Raw genomic sequence first — 13931 nt, 5'->3', positions numbered from 1 at the left:
TATATACAGATCAGTGAGCCAAACACAGTTACACACCTCAATACAAGAGAATGGAATAGATAGACGGGGACTCCCGGTTCAAGATGGCGGCTAGGTGTGCACGTCTTCAACCAGGCAAGGCAGCTCTGGCTCAGCTCAGCTCTATGGGCACAGGAGCGAATGAGACGTATTTTTTTCTGTTTCTTCTTTTTTATGGTCCACTGTTTAATAGTATTTTATTGTTTTCAGTATATTTTAGACTCAAGTTATCGTAGACGTACACAAATTTAACTGTAAAGGCCGTACAGATCAATTAAATAAATGTCAAACTTGAAACTAAAACGTCATCGTAATGCGCATGTGTGTGCGTGTGTGTTTTGAAAGAGACGTACCCATAGTTTCTATTCTAGCGGACGTGACGCAATTTACGCGGGAAAGGTTCGCGAGCGTACTCAGGAGTTGGTAGTTTGACTCTGACCGAAGCACTTGTTGTAATCTAAATTTTAAACTGTTAGCCCATCTTGAGAACGGCGAAGTCCAACATATATTATCACAGTTTTTATTTCCAAGCCCAGAATGAAAACGAGACTGCGAGTCCGAAGAGTGTACAAGTGGCAAGGAGAACCTTTAAGGTTCGACAGGAAGTTGAAAAACTTGGAATATGGGTGAGCACTTGTCTTTTACACATTTTCTATTTCGACATTCATCTCTAAATATATTATTAATAGAACAGAGTTCTCTAGATTGAGCGATTTACGACTGAAGTCAAGCCAGGCCCCACAACGATTGTTAATACTGTACATTAAGGTATACAGTCGTGATCAAAAGTTTACATACATGTGTAAAGAACATAATTTCATGGCTCTCCTGAGCTTCCAGTTACTTTTATAACTATTTTTTTTCTGATGGAACGGATACATTCTTGTCACAAAAAGATTCATGAATTTTTGTTATTTTATGACTATTCGTGGTTAACAAAAAAAGTAACCAAAGCTGCCGGGTCAAAAATTTACATACAGCAATGCTAATTTTTGGTTACATGTCTCTTGGCAATGTTCACTTCAATTAGGCACTTTTGCTTGCCATCCAACAAGATTCTTGTTGAATATTCAGTTCAGTAAAAATTGTTGGCTTGCTTACAGGGACTTTCTTTAGCATTGTCCACATGTTCTCAATGGGTTTTAATAAGTCAGGACTTTGGGAAGACTATTCTAAAACCTTAATTCTAGCTTGATTTAGCCATTCCACTACCACTTTTGATGTGTGTTTGGAACACCAAAACGGTGCCCAAAACCCAAATTTTGAGGTGATGATTTTTGAGAAAATAAGTTAATCCTTCATTATCCAATTTACTCTGTGTAAAGCACCAGATCTATGGGCAGCAAAACAGCATAACACTACCGCTACCGTGCTTGACGGTAGGCATGGTGTTCTTGGGGTTAAGGCCTCACCTTTTCTTCTCCAAACTTATTGTTTGGGCATTGTGGTCAAACAGTTTCATTTTTGTTTTGTCTGACCACAGAACTTTCCTCCAGAAGGTCTTATCTTTGTCCATATGATCAGCAGCAACCTTCAGTCGAGCCTTAAGGTGCTGCTTTTGGAGGAAGAGTGTCCTTGTTGCACGGCAGCCTCCCAGTCCAAGGCGATGCAAAACACGCTTGACTTGGACACTGACAGCTGTATTACAGCAGCTTCTAATTCTTGGCAGATCTGCTTTTTGGTGGTTCTCGGTTGACTCTACACCCTCCTGACCAATTTCTCTCAGCAGCAGATGATAGCTTGCATTTTCTTCCTGATCATGGCAGTGATAAAGACTGCCATGTACTTTATACTTGCGAACAATTGCTTGCACTGTTGGTCTTGGGACCTGCAGCTGTTTTGAAATGGCTCCAAGCAACTTTCTTCACTGTTCAAGTCAATGATTTGCGTTTTCAGATCTGTTTTGACACCATTGAGCTCCTTTGACTGTCCATTGTAGCGTTTGTGGGCACTAGTATCCTATGAGCACTATTTCAATGGCCTCAGGGAAGTTGCAGGCACTCAAAATCAAACACAAGAGGCAATGGCATGAAGCTAATTTCATTTACAAACTTTCTAAGTCACCAAAATTGCCAATTCAGGTTACTGTATGTATATTTTTGACCCATCAGTTTTGGTCACTTCTTTTGTTAAAGGTCCATGTGGCAAGATAGAGTTTTTGCAGATTGGCGACCCCTCTGGCGAAAATCGGAATGGAAGCCAGCAATGTGCACGCGCCCATAGTGCCGAGCATTTGGTAAGGCTACGTTCACACTGCAGCATAATGTCCAATTCGGATTTGTTGTTAAATCCGATCTTTTTCGCATCACATTACAAAAACAAATGCGACATCTATTGTAAATGCAACGCGCCCGTGATCCGATGCGCAAAAGAGCACACGTCGAGTGGCGTACACCCAAAACAACGACATCACGTTGCGGTGTTCACGAAAGTAAATATAGTCTCGACTTGCAACGTTTTACCACCAGCCAAGCCACTGAGGCAAGCGACTTTTATCAGTGTCATATGCAAATTTAGCTGTGCTAATGCACGCTACAGATTGGTGGACTGGTCGACTTGTTTCGCAGACGTGTTAGGCGTTCGATTCATATGTCTTGTCTGCATACATTATGCGAATTCAGCTGTGCGAACGCCCGCGCTCCTGGTTGGTGGACTGTTTTCATGCTCGTTCCTGGTTGGCTGCTATTCTCGGCTTCCTCGTGCGTCAGTTTTGAATGTGCTGTTTACAAACTGCAACAGAAATCTGTCTGACTTATTTTTTCATCTCATGTTGCCAGAGTAGTGAGATTGGAAGAGGTTATAGAAATATTTTGGGGAAATGAGGGGCAAAGCTTAATTTCTACTATCACCACACATGTCAATTTCATGCTTCATGTTTCAAGTGTGATTAAATTAAAGACAAATATAAATGTAACACTGTTACTCAAAACAGATTTGTATATATTCACAGACGTGTCAGTAGTCTCCCTTCCTAGCACTCTCTGCCGCCCGCGCAGAGCGCAAATCAGGCTTTTGTTGACGTATGAATTGGATGCGTGCGGATGAGCATTCACAATGCAGACGCATCGTATTTATATCCGATTTATATTCACATACGAAAGAGGCCCAGGTCGGGTGTGAAAAAATCGGAATTGTACCGTTCACACTGCATGAAAAAATCAGATACTTGTGAAAAAATCGGAATTGAGCTGCAGTGTGACCTACCCTGGTGGTAGTTTTGTTGTGCATTGCTTATCATAAATAGACCCTATTACATATTCGTGACAAGGTCTGACCTTTTTAGCAAGAAGAAAACAAGCTGTGGTTCCCGTTTCATCCTCTTAGGTTTGCCCACCTACTCCAATATTAACGCTGCTCCAATATTGATCCACATCCTCCTGCGATGCTTGTGCGACTTCAGTGTTGCCCTTTTTGTCACACTAGACAGTGTTATCCTTTCTTGCTCGGTATTCTCACCGTGGTTGGGGGACGCAGGGGAGATTTTTGCCTCAATCAAAGTCACCTCCGTGGACAACTCCCGTTGCATGTCGCCAAACTTTCGGCCTAATGGTTGAACAAAAGGAGCCACCGGGAGACTGAGGATCGCACTGCAGGATTGGTTGTTTATTATTATTTTGACGCACTTATATATCCACTGTGGCACACGCTTGTCTTTTCCCACGGACTCGTAAAAACACTCCCAAACACTTCTGCCTTCCCAGCGCTTCTGTGGAGCGAGAGAGAGTGTGCACGCGCCTGACTTCACGCTCAGGGAGAAAGCTTTAAGATTTGGTCCACCGATCATTATTTTACTCTACAGGAAAATAGGGGCAACAGCCATTGTGCCACAGTAGTGCCTCCTGACCATTATACAATTCTTAAAACATTATGGGTGAAAAATATGGTTATATTAACACTCCAATGTGCGTCAATGTTGCGACATGCAGCTTTAACCCCGAATAAAGTCAAAAGGACAAAAATTCATGAATATTTTTTGTGACAAGAAAGAATTTGTTCCTCCCATCAGAGGAAAAATCTGAGTTATAGAAATAACTGGAAGCTCAGGAGAGCCATAACATTATGTTCTTTACAAGTGTATGTAAACTTTTGATTAAAACTTTAGTTACGGTTTTACATCAGTAACTTGATATAGAACTATAACATTTTCTATGAACACTATGTTGTAATTTCACTTGAATAAGATTCCTCTAAAACCAGTCTTTCTTTTTGGCTAGTCCACCCACCTCTGTACATTATTACATGTAGTGATAATTGTATTCGCCATTTTACAATTTTGTCTGTTTTAGTCCAGTTTCCAGCGCTAGTTAGTTTTTATCATAGTCAACCTTATCCCGTTTTTTTTTTTTTTTTGTAACTTGCATTTTATTGTGTTTTTAACTTTTTTCGTTTTAAACAACAAAACATTTTAACAATAAAGTGTTAGGGCAAATGATACAAATGCAAATAAACAATGTGCATACATTGAATTCTTATTGCCCAGTGGTGGTGTCCTCCTCGTTTATTTTATTTTTATAGTCCATCCATTTTTCCCATTTATCCTCAAACTGTCTCTCTTGTAGTCTTAATCGGTGCGTTAATCTCTCCATTACAAATAGTTCTTCCACAGTGCACATCCACTGCTACACGGTCGGTGATTCTATTTTATACCATAACCTTGTTATCACTTTCTTACTTGCTGTCAAGAGCACTTTGACAAGGTATTCATCCTCCTTCTGCACTACATCTTGTATTAAACTCCCCAAGTAAAGTATCTTGCATGTTTTTGGTATTCCATAACCCACAATTTTTTTTTTTTAAAGCACACTATATCCTGTCCCAATACTCGTGTAACCCTTGGCAAAACCAAAAAACATGTGCATGATTCACATCCACTTGTCCATATGCTCTCCAGCATGGTTGCTGGACCACTACCATTCTTCTTTTAATTTTGGGGGTAACAAAGAATCTTACCATGTTCTTCCAATTGAACTCCCTCCAGATCCTGGCGTTAGTAGATGTGCACTGCATTTGACAAATACTCCACCATTCTTCCTCAGTTATTGGCTGTATTAGCTCCTTCTCCCATTTTTCCATGATGTAAAGGTATGAATGCCTCTGAAGCGACATCAAGCTTTTAAACATATCTGAAATTGCTCTGCAATTTCCCCCCTCATAAACCTTCTTAAATATCACAACGGCCTTGTGTTCTGTAGTGGATTTGACCTCTTTTTCAAAATAGTCCTTTAGCTGCAGGTACCAAAAGTAGTCATGTCCCTGCAATCCAAATTTATCTATAACTCTACAAAACTCTGCAGCTTACCTTGCTCCACTATCATGCACAGTGCTGTTATTCCTTTGTTCGCCCATTGCTTGAATGAACCCTTTATAATTCACCCCAGGAAGGAACCTTTCATCAAATGCAAACCAACTCAAAGCCCTCACTTCCAACTCGTATCTTTCCACAACCATGTTTCATATTTCCATTGTAGTTTTGATTATTCCACCCAGTTGATTACTTAATTTTTTTAGTAAACCCTTGTGTGCTATTAAATTCCGTCCTCAGTGTTTGTCTTCCCCAATTCTATACTTTTCCATTGTGCAACGTAACCCTCCTTACACCAGTAAATCAAGGGTCTAATTTGTGCCGCATATAAATATTCTTGGAGGCTTGTTAAAGCCAAGCCCCCTCTCTCCTTAGGAAGCTGCAGTTTTGTATCTTATTCTGGGTTTCTTCCCTCCCCAGATGAACCTCGATATCCACCTATCCCACTCCACAAATTGGTTTTTGGGAAACAGCACTGGTAAAGACTGAAATATATAATAGCTTTGGCAAAATATTTGTCTTAACCACCTCTATCCTTGAGCTCATATCCAGAACTATATTTGGCCGTCTCTCCAAGTCACTCCTAATTTCTTGATTTATCTTCGTATAGTTTGCCTCAAATAGTTTATCCATTTCTTTTACAAACACCTAAATAATCTATCGATCTACTCTCCCAATTGATTTTATATGCATCCTTTAATTCCTTAGATGGAACATAATTTATTAACAGAATCTGTGTTTTCGTGACATTGACTTTGTAACTTGAGTATTTACCATTAGTTTCTAAAAGCTTCATCAATCTTGGGAAACCTTGTATCCGGTTGAGTTAAATCTATCAATATATCGTCAGCAAACAACCCTATCTTGTGTTCCTCCCCTCCTATAGTTACCCCTTTTACCCCTTTTTCTTGCCTAATCAATTGCGCTAAAGATTCAATGAACAATGCAAAGAGGCTTTGAGAGAGCCCACATCCCTGTCTTGTACCTCTTTCCAATTTAAATCATCCAGTCAAATTACCATTTATTTTGATCCTTGCCTGTGGATCCTGATATAAGGATTTAATGCAATTCACTGATTCATCACAAAATCCAAACCTTTTAAGTATTTTATAGAGAAATGTTCAGTTTACACTGTCAAAAGCCTTTTCGGCATCTATACTAACCAAAATTGCACTGTCTCCTTTATCATGTATATTTTTTATAACATGGAGGCTTTGTCTTATATTGTCTTGTGTTCGACTTTCTTTAATGAAGCCTGTCTGATCCTCTTCAATCAAATCCTGCATAAATGTCTCTAACTGTTTGGCTATAATAGAAGTATAAAGTTTATAGTCCACATTTAGAAGCGATATAGGTCGATAGTTGTGGCACTGTTCCTTTTTTTGGAATAACAGTAATGATGGTCTCTTTCCATGAGGGGGGAATCTTTCCCGACCTAAGACTATAGTTAAATGAGTCACTCAAAAATTGAATTAATTCACCCTTTAATGTTTTATAAAACGAGGCTCGGGCGATTTCCCAGATTTAATTCGATTGATGGCTTTTTGAATCTCTTCCGCTGAGATTTCTGCTGTCAACCCTTCATTTTGTTGCAGACCTATACAAATCCAAAGTATCTAAAAATTACATCATGCTTTCCTCACTCACAGATGGCGGTTGTGAATATAATTCGCTATAATACTTCTCAAATACTCTCTCTATTTCCAATGGTTGAAATAAAATTGTATTAGTTATTGGGTCCCTTATTTTGTGTATGGCAGTTGAGGCTTGTTGCCTCCTTATGTGTCTTGCCAAAACTTTTATGGCCCTAAATCCTCCCTCATAGTAAAGTTGTTTCGTAAACCTTGCTTTTTTTCCCCACCTCCTCCAAAAGAAAATCATTAATACCTTTCTGAGCATCATTAATCTGGTTAAGTATTCCTGAATCATTTGTTCGTTGATGCTGCTGTTCCAGTTGTCTTAATTTTGTAGTCTGTGTTTGATAGTTTTTCAATCTAACTTTATTAGCGTATGCGGTGTATGAGATCAGTTTGCCTCTAATCAGCACCTTCAGGGTGTCCCATAAAATGGTTAGATCCACCTCTCCGTTGTAATTTTCTTCTTTGTATTTAAGTATTTCTCCTTTCAGTTCTACAACTAGGTCTTTATTGTTCAGTACACCTTCATTAAGTCCATACTGTTGCTTTTTTCATGGTATTTAGATGAAAGTTTTGGTAGACTGCGCTATGATCTGCGATATCAGCCACTCCTATCCTACATCATCCTTAGACATCAGAAAGTAATAAAAAAGAAAGAAAAAAAAGAAGTAATCAATTCTGGAATACACAGCGTGAGCATCAGAGTAGTGAGTATAGTCCCGATCCAATGGACGTAATTCTCTCCATACATCCAGTACATCCAATATTGACATCATTACATTCATATATCTATCTATTTATTTTTTATTTTCACTTGTGGTATCTAATTTGTAATTCAACACCACATTGAAGTCCACGTACCAATATTCCAAGTTTCCAAAATTATTAGATTGAATATTTTCTCATAAAACTCTTTCCCACTTTCCGGAGGAGCATACACATTATAATAGTAATGTCACTAATTGACCTTCTATTTTCCCTTTTATCATGATGTACCTTCCCTCCTTGTCACAAACTTCTTTCACCAGTTCAAACTGCACCTTATTAGAGATCAATATCTTTACACCCTTCTTGTGTGTTTGACCAAAGGAACTAGAAAATTAATTTCTGTATCCCAACTTTCGGAATTTTAAATGCTCCTGTTGCGATTAGTGTGTCTCTTGGAGAAAAATAACCTGAATCTTCTCTTTTCCAAACTTAGACAAAGCTCTATCCCTATTTTTGTTATTATTCAAACCGTTAATATTTAGTGACACCACTGTAATATCATTATGTTGCATTAATTATATAACAATGATATGAAAAGATTCCAGGCCCCTTCACTGTAATATAACAACTGTAAACAACATTTGTATAAACTGTTAACATTTTTTAGTGTTTCAATTTATATTTTAACTGTTTTGAATTTAGTTATAGCTGTGTAGTAATAAGAAAACTGTTAATTCAATTTTACTCGATGCATAGTGTCTTTGTTCTTTTCCCTGTGAAAGGAATGTGTAATAAGGTTCCTTTTTTTATCTAAGGAGTATATGTTTAAAAGTGCAAGCAGAGTTTCTGTCCATAAATTATCCGGTCTAAAAGTTCAAGGAACCAATTATTTTCCAAAAGCTGGAGTGAACTAAGATATGAGCTGAGGAAGTATTATCTGGTTTTGTACTTCACTCTTCCCTCAAGGACGGAGGGAGGGGAGAGACCAGTATCCTGTAAACACTGTTTTTGGTATAAAGCTGGGGTGGGTCGACTTTAAGGACACACATTTGGAGAGATCACTGATTCAGTGGGTTCATTTGTGTCTTTCAGAAACTTTCTGTAATAAAAACCTTGCAAGGAACCTCTTCACAGGTCTCAACTTTGAGTTTTATTTTAACACGCAAGAAAACAAAAGAACGTTTTCTAACAAAACCCAAAAACAAAAACAGAACTCCCCAGCAAACATGGAGCTTGTTTCCAATAGGCCCTGTCTCCCTGTTGGTAGGAGTGGGGGATAGCCTTCCAATGAATGAAGGGCCCCCCCTAGTGGTTGGGAATATACCTAAAGTGGATACTCCCATCCTACTAGACAAGTCCAACAGTCACTATTTCTCATGAATCCCTCGTCGAATGTTTTATTAAATGAGAAGTATCATGAATAAGTTTGAATGGGTGATGATCACGGAATGTGCATCTTCAGGTGACCCAGCACCGGAATTCAAATTTTATAACAAACATAAAAATAAAATAAAAGGGGGAAAGAGGGAGTTGGGGGAAAAGGGGGGACTGGGTTCCACCATGTTACTAACTTTAGCTTTTAGAGGGTAGGGATTTTCCCATTTGTATCCCCCCCCCCCCCCCAATTGAAAAATAACGTTTGTGTATGTCTCCCTTCATACCACAAATAATAACCAATGCTTCTCATATACAAAAATGTTCACTCACCCACTCGGTGTACAGTCTTCAACTTAAACACAGGAGACACATTTCAAAGTTCTTCTCCGTAATCAAACTCACCGACTGACCCAGTTATGAAGCGTTTTTTCCTCTTCTGAATTCCTGCAGCCTTTCCCTCGCACGATTCGCGACGACTTCAGCATTTGTCCCGCGCCTCACGCCGACTCGTTGCAATGTTGAAGCCCTGATGCGTTCCTCGAGTGATGGTTCGCCGCATCCATCCTCTTCATCGTGTCCCGCAATCTCCATTCCTCTTCTCCTCATGTCCCGCGTTGCATCCTCCGCGCTGTTGTAGTTCTTGGGGCCATCCGACCAGTGAATCCTGATCCTACTCAGGGACGTCTGAAAACGTATTTTTTTCTCTTTCAGAACTTTTTTTAATCTCTGAGTAGGATTTGCGTTTTTTTCAACACCTACGTCGAGTAATTGTGGTCAAAGAATATCTGTCTCCCTTCGACTTGTATTTTCCATTTCCATGCTTTAACCAGAATGTCCTCTTTATTCTCGTATTTGAAAAAATTGATCACAAAGGACATTGGCGGTTTCTTCCCGAAGCTTCTGTGCGCTCGCTGAATATGTAGTTCCGCGTCGCCAGTTAGCTCACGGCGGAGGAGCCCCTTCACCAATTCTGGCACTAATTCGTCGTCCTTTTCCATCACGCCATAGATCCACAAGTTACAGCGTCCTTCCACCTCGGTCAACTTCTCTTGTAGTTCCTGTGAGTGAGAATAGCTTCTTTCGCGTCGTTATTCCATTCTTCCAACTGTGTCACTCTTGCTTGTGCTTCGGCAATATCCTTCCGCTGCAGTTGCGTTTCCGCGATGATTTGTGCCATTTTCTCGTTAATTTCTTCCATAAATTCATCAAACACTCGCTTAACCTCCACTTTAAATTCTTCCTTGAACGCCAAGAGGTCGTCTTTCATCTCTTTCTTCAAGTCTCGTATCTGTCGTGATCGCGGCAAGCCCTTCGAGCAACATGTTCTGTTGCTCGACGCCGCCATAGTCGTCACCTGCATTTTCATCTCATCTTCATTAGTCGACAAAAATGCATACTGATGTGTTGAAGAAAAAAATTTTGTTTAGTTTTTGTTGACGAAATTAAAACTAAGTACATGCTATGAAAATGATAATTTTAACTACCAGAACAATCAACACTTAACCTTCCAAAGAACGGCTGCAGCGTGGCTGCAAGATCTGTCTTGATCAGCAACACAAGAGCACCCTGCTATTTGTATTTCACCTGACGCAGTTACCAAAACCTAGGCTTGATGTAGGGTAACCATTGCCAACCGTCCCGCGTAACGCGGGCAGGCACAGTGTTTGAAGCTCAATTCAGGCGTCCAGCAAAATCAGTGCTTGCCCTAATAATAATAATAATGATAATAATAATGATAATAATAAAACTTTAACTGTTTGACCGCCAAAAACGTTTAATAACGTTTAGTAAAATCCAAATGAGTGCCGCCAAAGACGTTAAAAGACGTTCACTATGTTTTTTTTTTGTTTTTTTTTGGAAACTGGTGGAGGAAAGCCATGGCAAGCTTTGCTGAAAGTATTAAGCAGATCGAGTTAGTATAATGACTATTTTTGGGCACTAGATGGCAGCGATGACTCTCTTTGGACAAGATCGGGTAGGAGTCAGTAGAAGACGTGAGGCGGAGCTAGAGTGTTGAGTGGAGAATGGCTGAGGAAGCGGAAATGGCGACCGGTTGCAAGCAGCTCACGCTTGAGCATTTTTTTCAAAGACGAAAAGACCAATGCTAAAGAACACATCGATGATGATGATGGTGACTCCGAGGTTGACGCCGAAGTTGGAAGCGTTGACGCCGAAGTTGGAAGCGTTGACGCGGCGGCTTCGATCACGACGTAAAGCCTCACCGGCTAGCGATGCTAACGGCGGAAAACGTGGTGCACAACCGAGCACTTCTGTACAGGCGGACGTTCAATCGGACGATGAAGAGTACCCGAGTCCAATGCATATTCATCGGAGGAGTGGGTACAGTCTGATCACGGAGAAGACACTGGTTCTGGACTACGATGCCACCATGAATGGAGTGGATAAGATGGATCAGAACATCTCTTACCACCGGTTATAGGAACTGAAGGACATGAGGAAGCCAGACGTAACACCAGGTCACCGTATCATGATCCTGAGAGTAGACTTGATGACAACATGGCCAAACACACACTGCAGTATATACCTGCTACTCCCCGGAAAAAAAGGCCGGCAATCGCAGTGAAACTAATCTGTGGTGCAAATCCTGCTGCGTCCCCTTGCACGCAGAGGAGTTTTACACAATATACCTCACAAAAAGAAAAACTGTGTAGTTGAAACATCCACACAATTGTAAATAGTACCACAGTTGCACACATTTGTAAATTGTTTTGTCAAATTGTTACACTGTTGAATGTAAATAAACGTATTTTTCTATCAAAAAACACTTTTTCATTGTTGGTGGTAGTGTTTTACAGAAGTAAAGCACTGTTTAGGTGTTTGTGGCATCATTCATGGAAAAAAAAGGTGTTAAATTCACTAGAGTGCATGAAATAATATCGTTTCACAAAAAGCTTGATTTCTCCGTATGTTGGTCCAAAACAGAGCATTTGGGTGAAGCTAACCTATTTTCTATTGTTGATTACTGAAAAACGGAATAAGGTAGAAACAAACTTCTTTTTTTTTTCTGATGAAAGATGAGAGTTCAATCTTTCATTTGGTAGTATGTGTTTTTCCATAGTCCAAACACAATTTTCTGTGGACCTTGAAAGATCAGTCAAAATGCTTAAATCAGCTGGCACCCACATGTTCTCTTTTCTGAAAATGCTTGGCAGTCAAAGAGTTAATGATAGTTTGGCGCGATACTGTCAGCCGTAACCACGACAACAAGGCGTAGCCACGGACCTTCATACGTACAGTAAGTCAGTCTGAGTCGCAACACTTAGAATCAAAAAACTTTTCTCATTGAAGCTACGCCGTCATAACTAGGATGTTGTGATGCCGCAAAAAACGCGACCATCACACTGGCCTGTTTGTTAGCCTCATTTTGCTATCTTCAGCTAGCCCGTCCAGTAATGCACGGGCAACTGCATTCTAAATGACAAAATAAAACAAAAAAGTGAAGTAAGAATATAATATAATAAAATAATAGTAACTGAAAAAACAGTAAGAATAAATACTGAGTGTTCCTGTGCGTTTTGGCCTTTTGGGGGCAGTGTGGTGCTGTGCATCCATGGCAGAGGTGGGAGTAAGTCATTGTATTGCAAGTCACAAGTAAGTTTCAGGTCTTTGCCTTCAATTCCCAAGTTAAGACTGTCAAGACTGAGTCTTAAGCGATTCACAAGTCATACACTTGAAGTTTCAAGTCCTTTCGAGTCATTTTAACAACATCATAGATGATATTATTTTGGGTGAGCATCAAAGTAGGAGTCAGGTACTCAGGGAGTGAACCCAGAATCGTGCAACAGTTTTCTGTGTTTGCAATATGTTACCGGTGAGTTTATAGTCTCATTAACTACGCAGCTTGCAACGATAATTAGCCGATAAACAACTGACATTAGCTTACTTACCGTTCTTTGTGCAACTTCAGATGTTGAACTAAGTTTGAAGTTGTTGCCTCTCCGTCAGTGATCTAATCTTGGACATACTGCAATTCATTTTTTGTTGACAACCTCATAGCTTTTGTACCCAAACAACTAGTGGTGCAACGAATCACAAAAGTCACGGATTGGATTAGTTTAAAAAAAGAAGAAGAAATCATATGAATAGAACTTTGTCTTAATTTATTCTACAAAATGCTTTTGCCCATTCAATAAAAAAATATATATATAAAATGTCTAATATGGCAGTTAGGATTTAGGCAGATGTGGGAGTAAGTCATTGCTTTGAAAGTCACAAGTAAGTCTCAAGTCTCTGCCCTCAAGTCCCGAGTCAAGACTGACAAGTCTTTAGCCAAGTCCCGAGTCAAGACTGACAAGTCTCAAGCAATTCACAAGTCCTACATTTTGAATTTCAAGTCCTTTCGAGTCATTTTAACAACCTCATAGATTATATTATTTGGGGTGAGCATCAAAGTAGGAGTCAGGGACTCAGGGAGTGAACCCAGAATCGCAACAGTTTTCTGCGTTTGGGGAATGTGTTACCAGTGAGTTGACAGTCTCATTAACTACGCAGCTAGCAACAATAATTAGCCAATAGACAACTAACATTAGCTTACTTACCGTTCTTTGTGTAACTTCAGATGTTGAACGAAGTTAGAAGTTGTTGCCTCTCCGTCAATTATCTAATCTTGGACATACTGCAATTCATTTTTTGTTGACCACCTCATAGTGTTTTGTACCCGAACAACTATCGGTGCAACTAAACACAAAATATATATTAAAATATTACTGCCATTATTGTCTGATTTATTAAGCTTTGGAACTGTATTTGTATTTACGTGGTCTCTCATGAACTATTTGGAAATAAAAAGATATAACTAAAAAGAAAGATATAATTTAATTATATATAAAGATTAACTCAACATAAAGTGATCTCCTTTGGGATCATAG

General features: G+C 39.6%; 1 protein-coding gene across 6 annotated transcripts in view; it reads left to right on the top strand.

Moving 5' to 3' along the window:
* Positions 1-405: 405 nt before the first annotated feature.
* orc1 (origin recognition complex, subunit 1) overlaps positions 406-13931 on the top strand; it is a 67721-nt gene continuing 54195 nt past the window's right edge. For all 6 annotated transcript variants that reach the window (XR_015096553.1, XM_086090113.1, XM_086090112.1 and 3 more), the window contains exon 1: positions 406-644. Coding sequence is in view for 5 of the 6 variants with exons in the window: in XM_086090113.1 (XP_085946239.1) it covers positions 556-644 (89 nt within the window). In the remaining variant the exon portion in view is untranslated. The remainder of the gene's footprint in view (positions 645-13931) is intronic.

Source organism: Leptonotus elevatus, chromosome 11 (assembly GCF_054856555.1).
Source record: "Leptonotus elevatus isolate MCC_2025b chromosome 11, RoL_Lele_1.0, whole genome shotgun sequence".
NCBI classification, from domain to species: Eukaryota; Metazoa; Chordata; class Actinopteri; order Syngnathiformes; family Syngnathidae; genus Leptonotus; species Leptonotus elevatus.
Note: the sequence above shows the minus strand (reverse complement) of the source record. Positions and strands in the feature narration are given on the sequence as shown.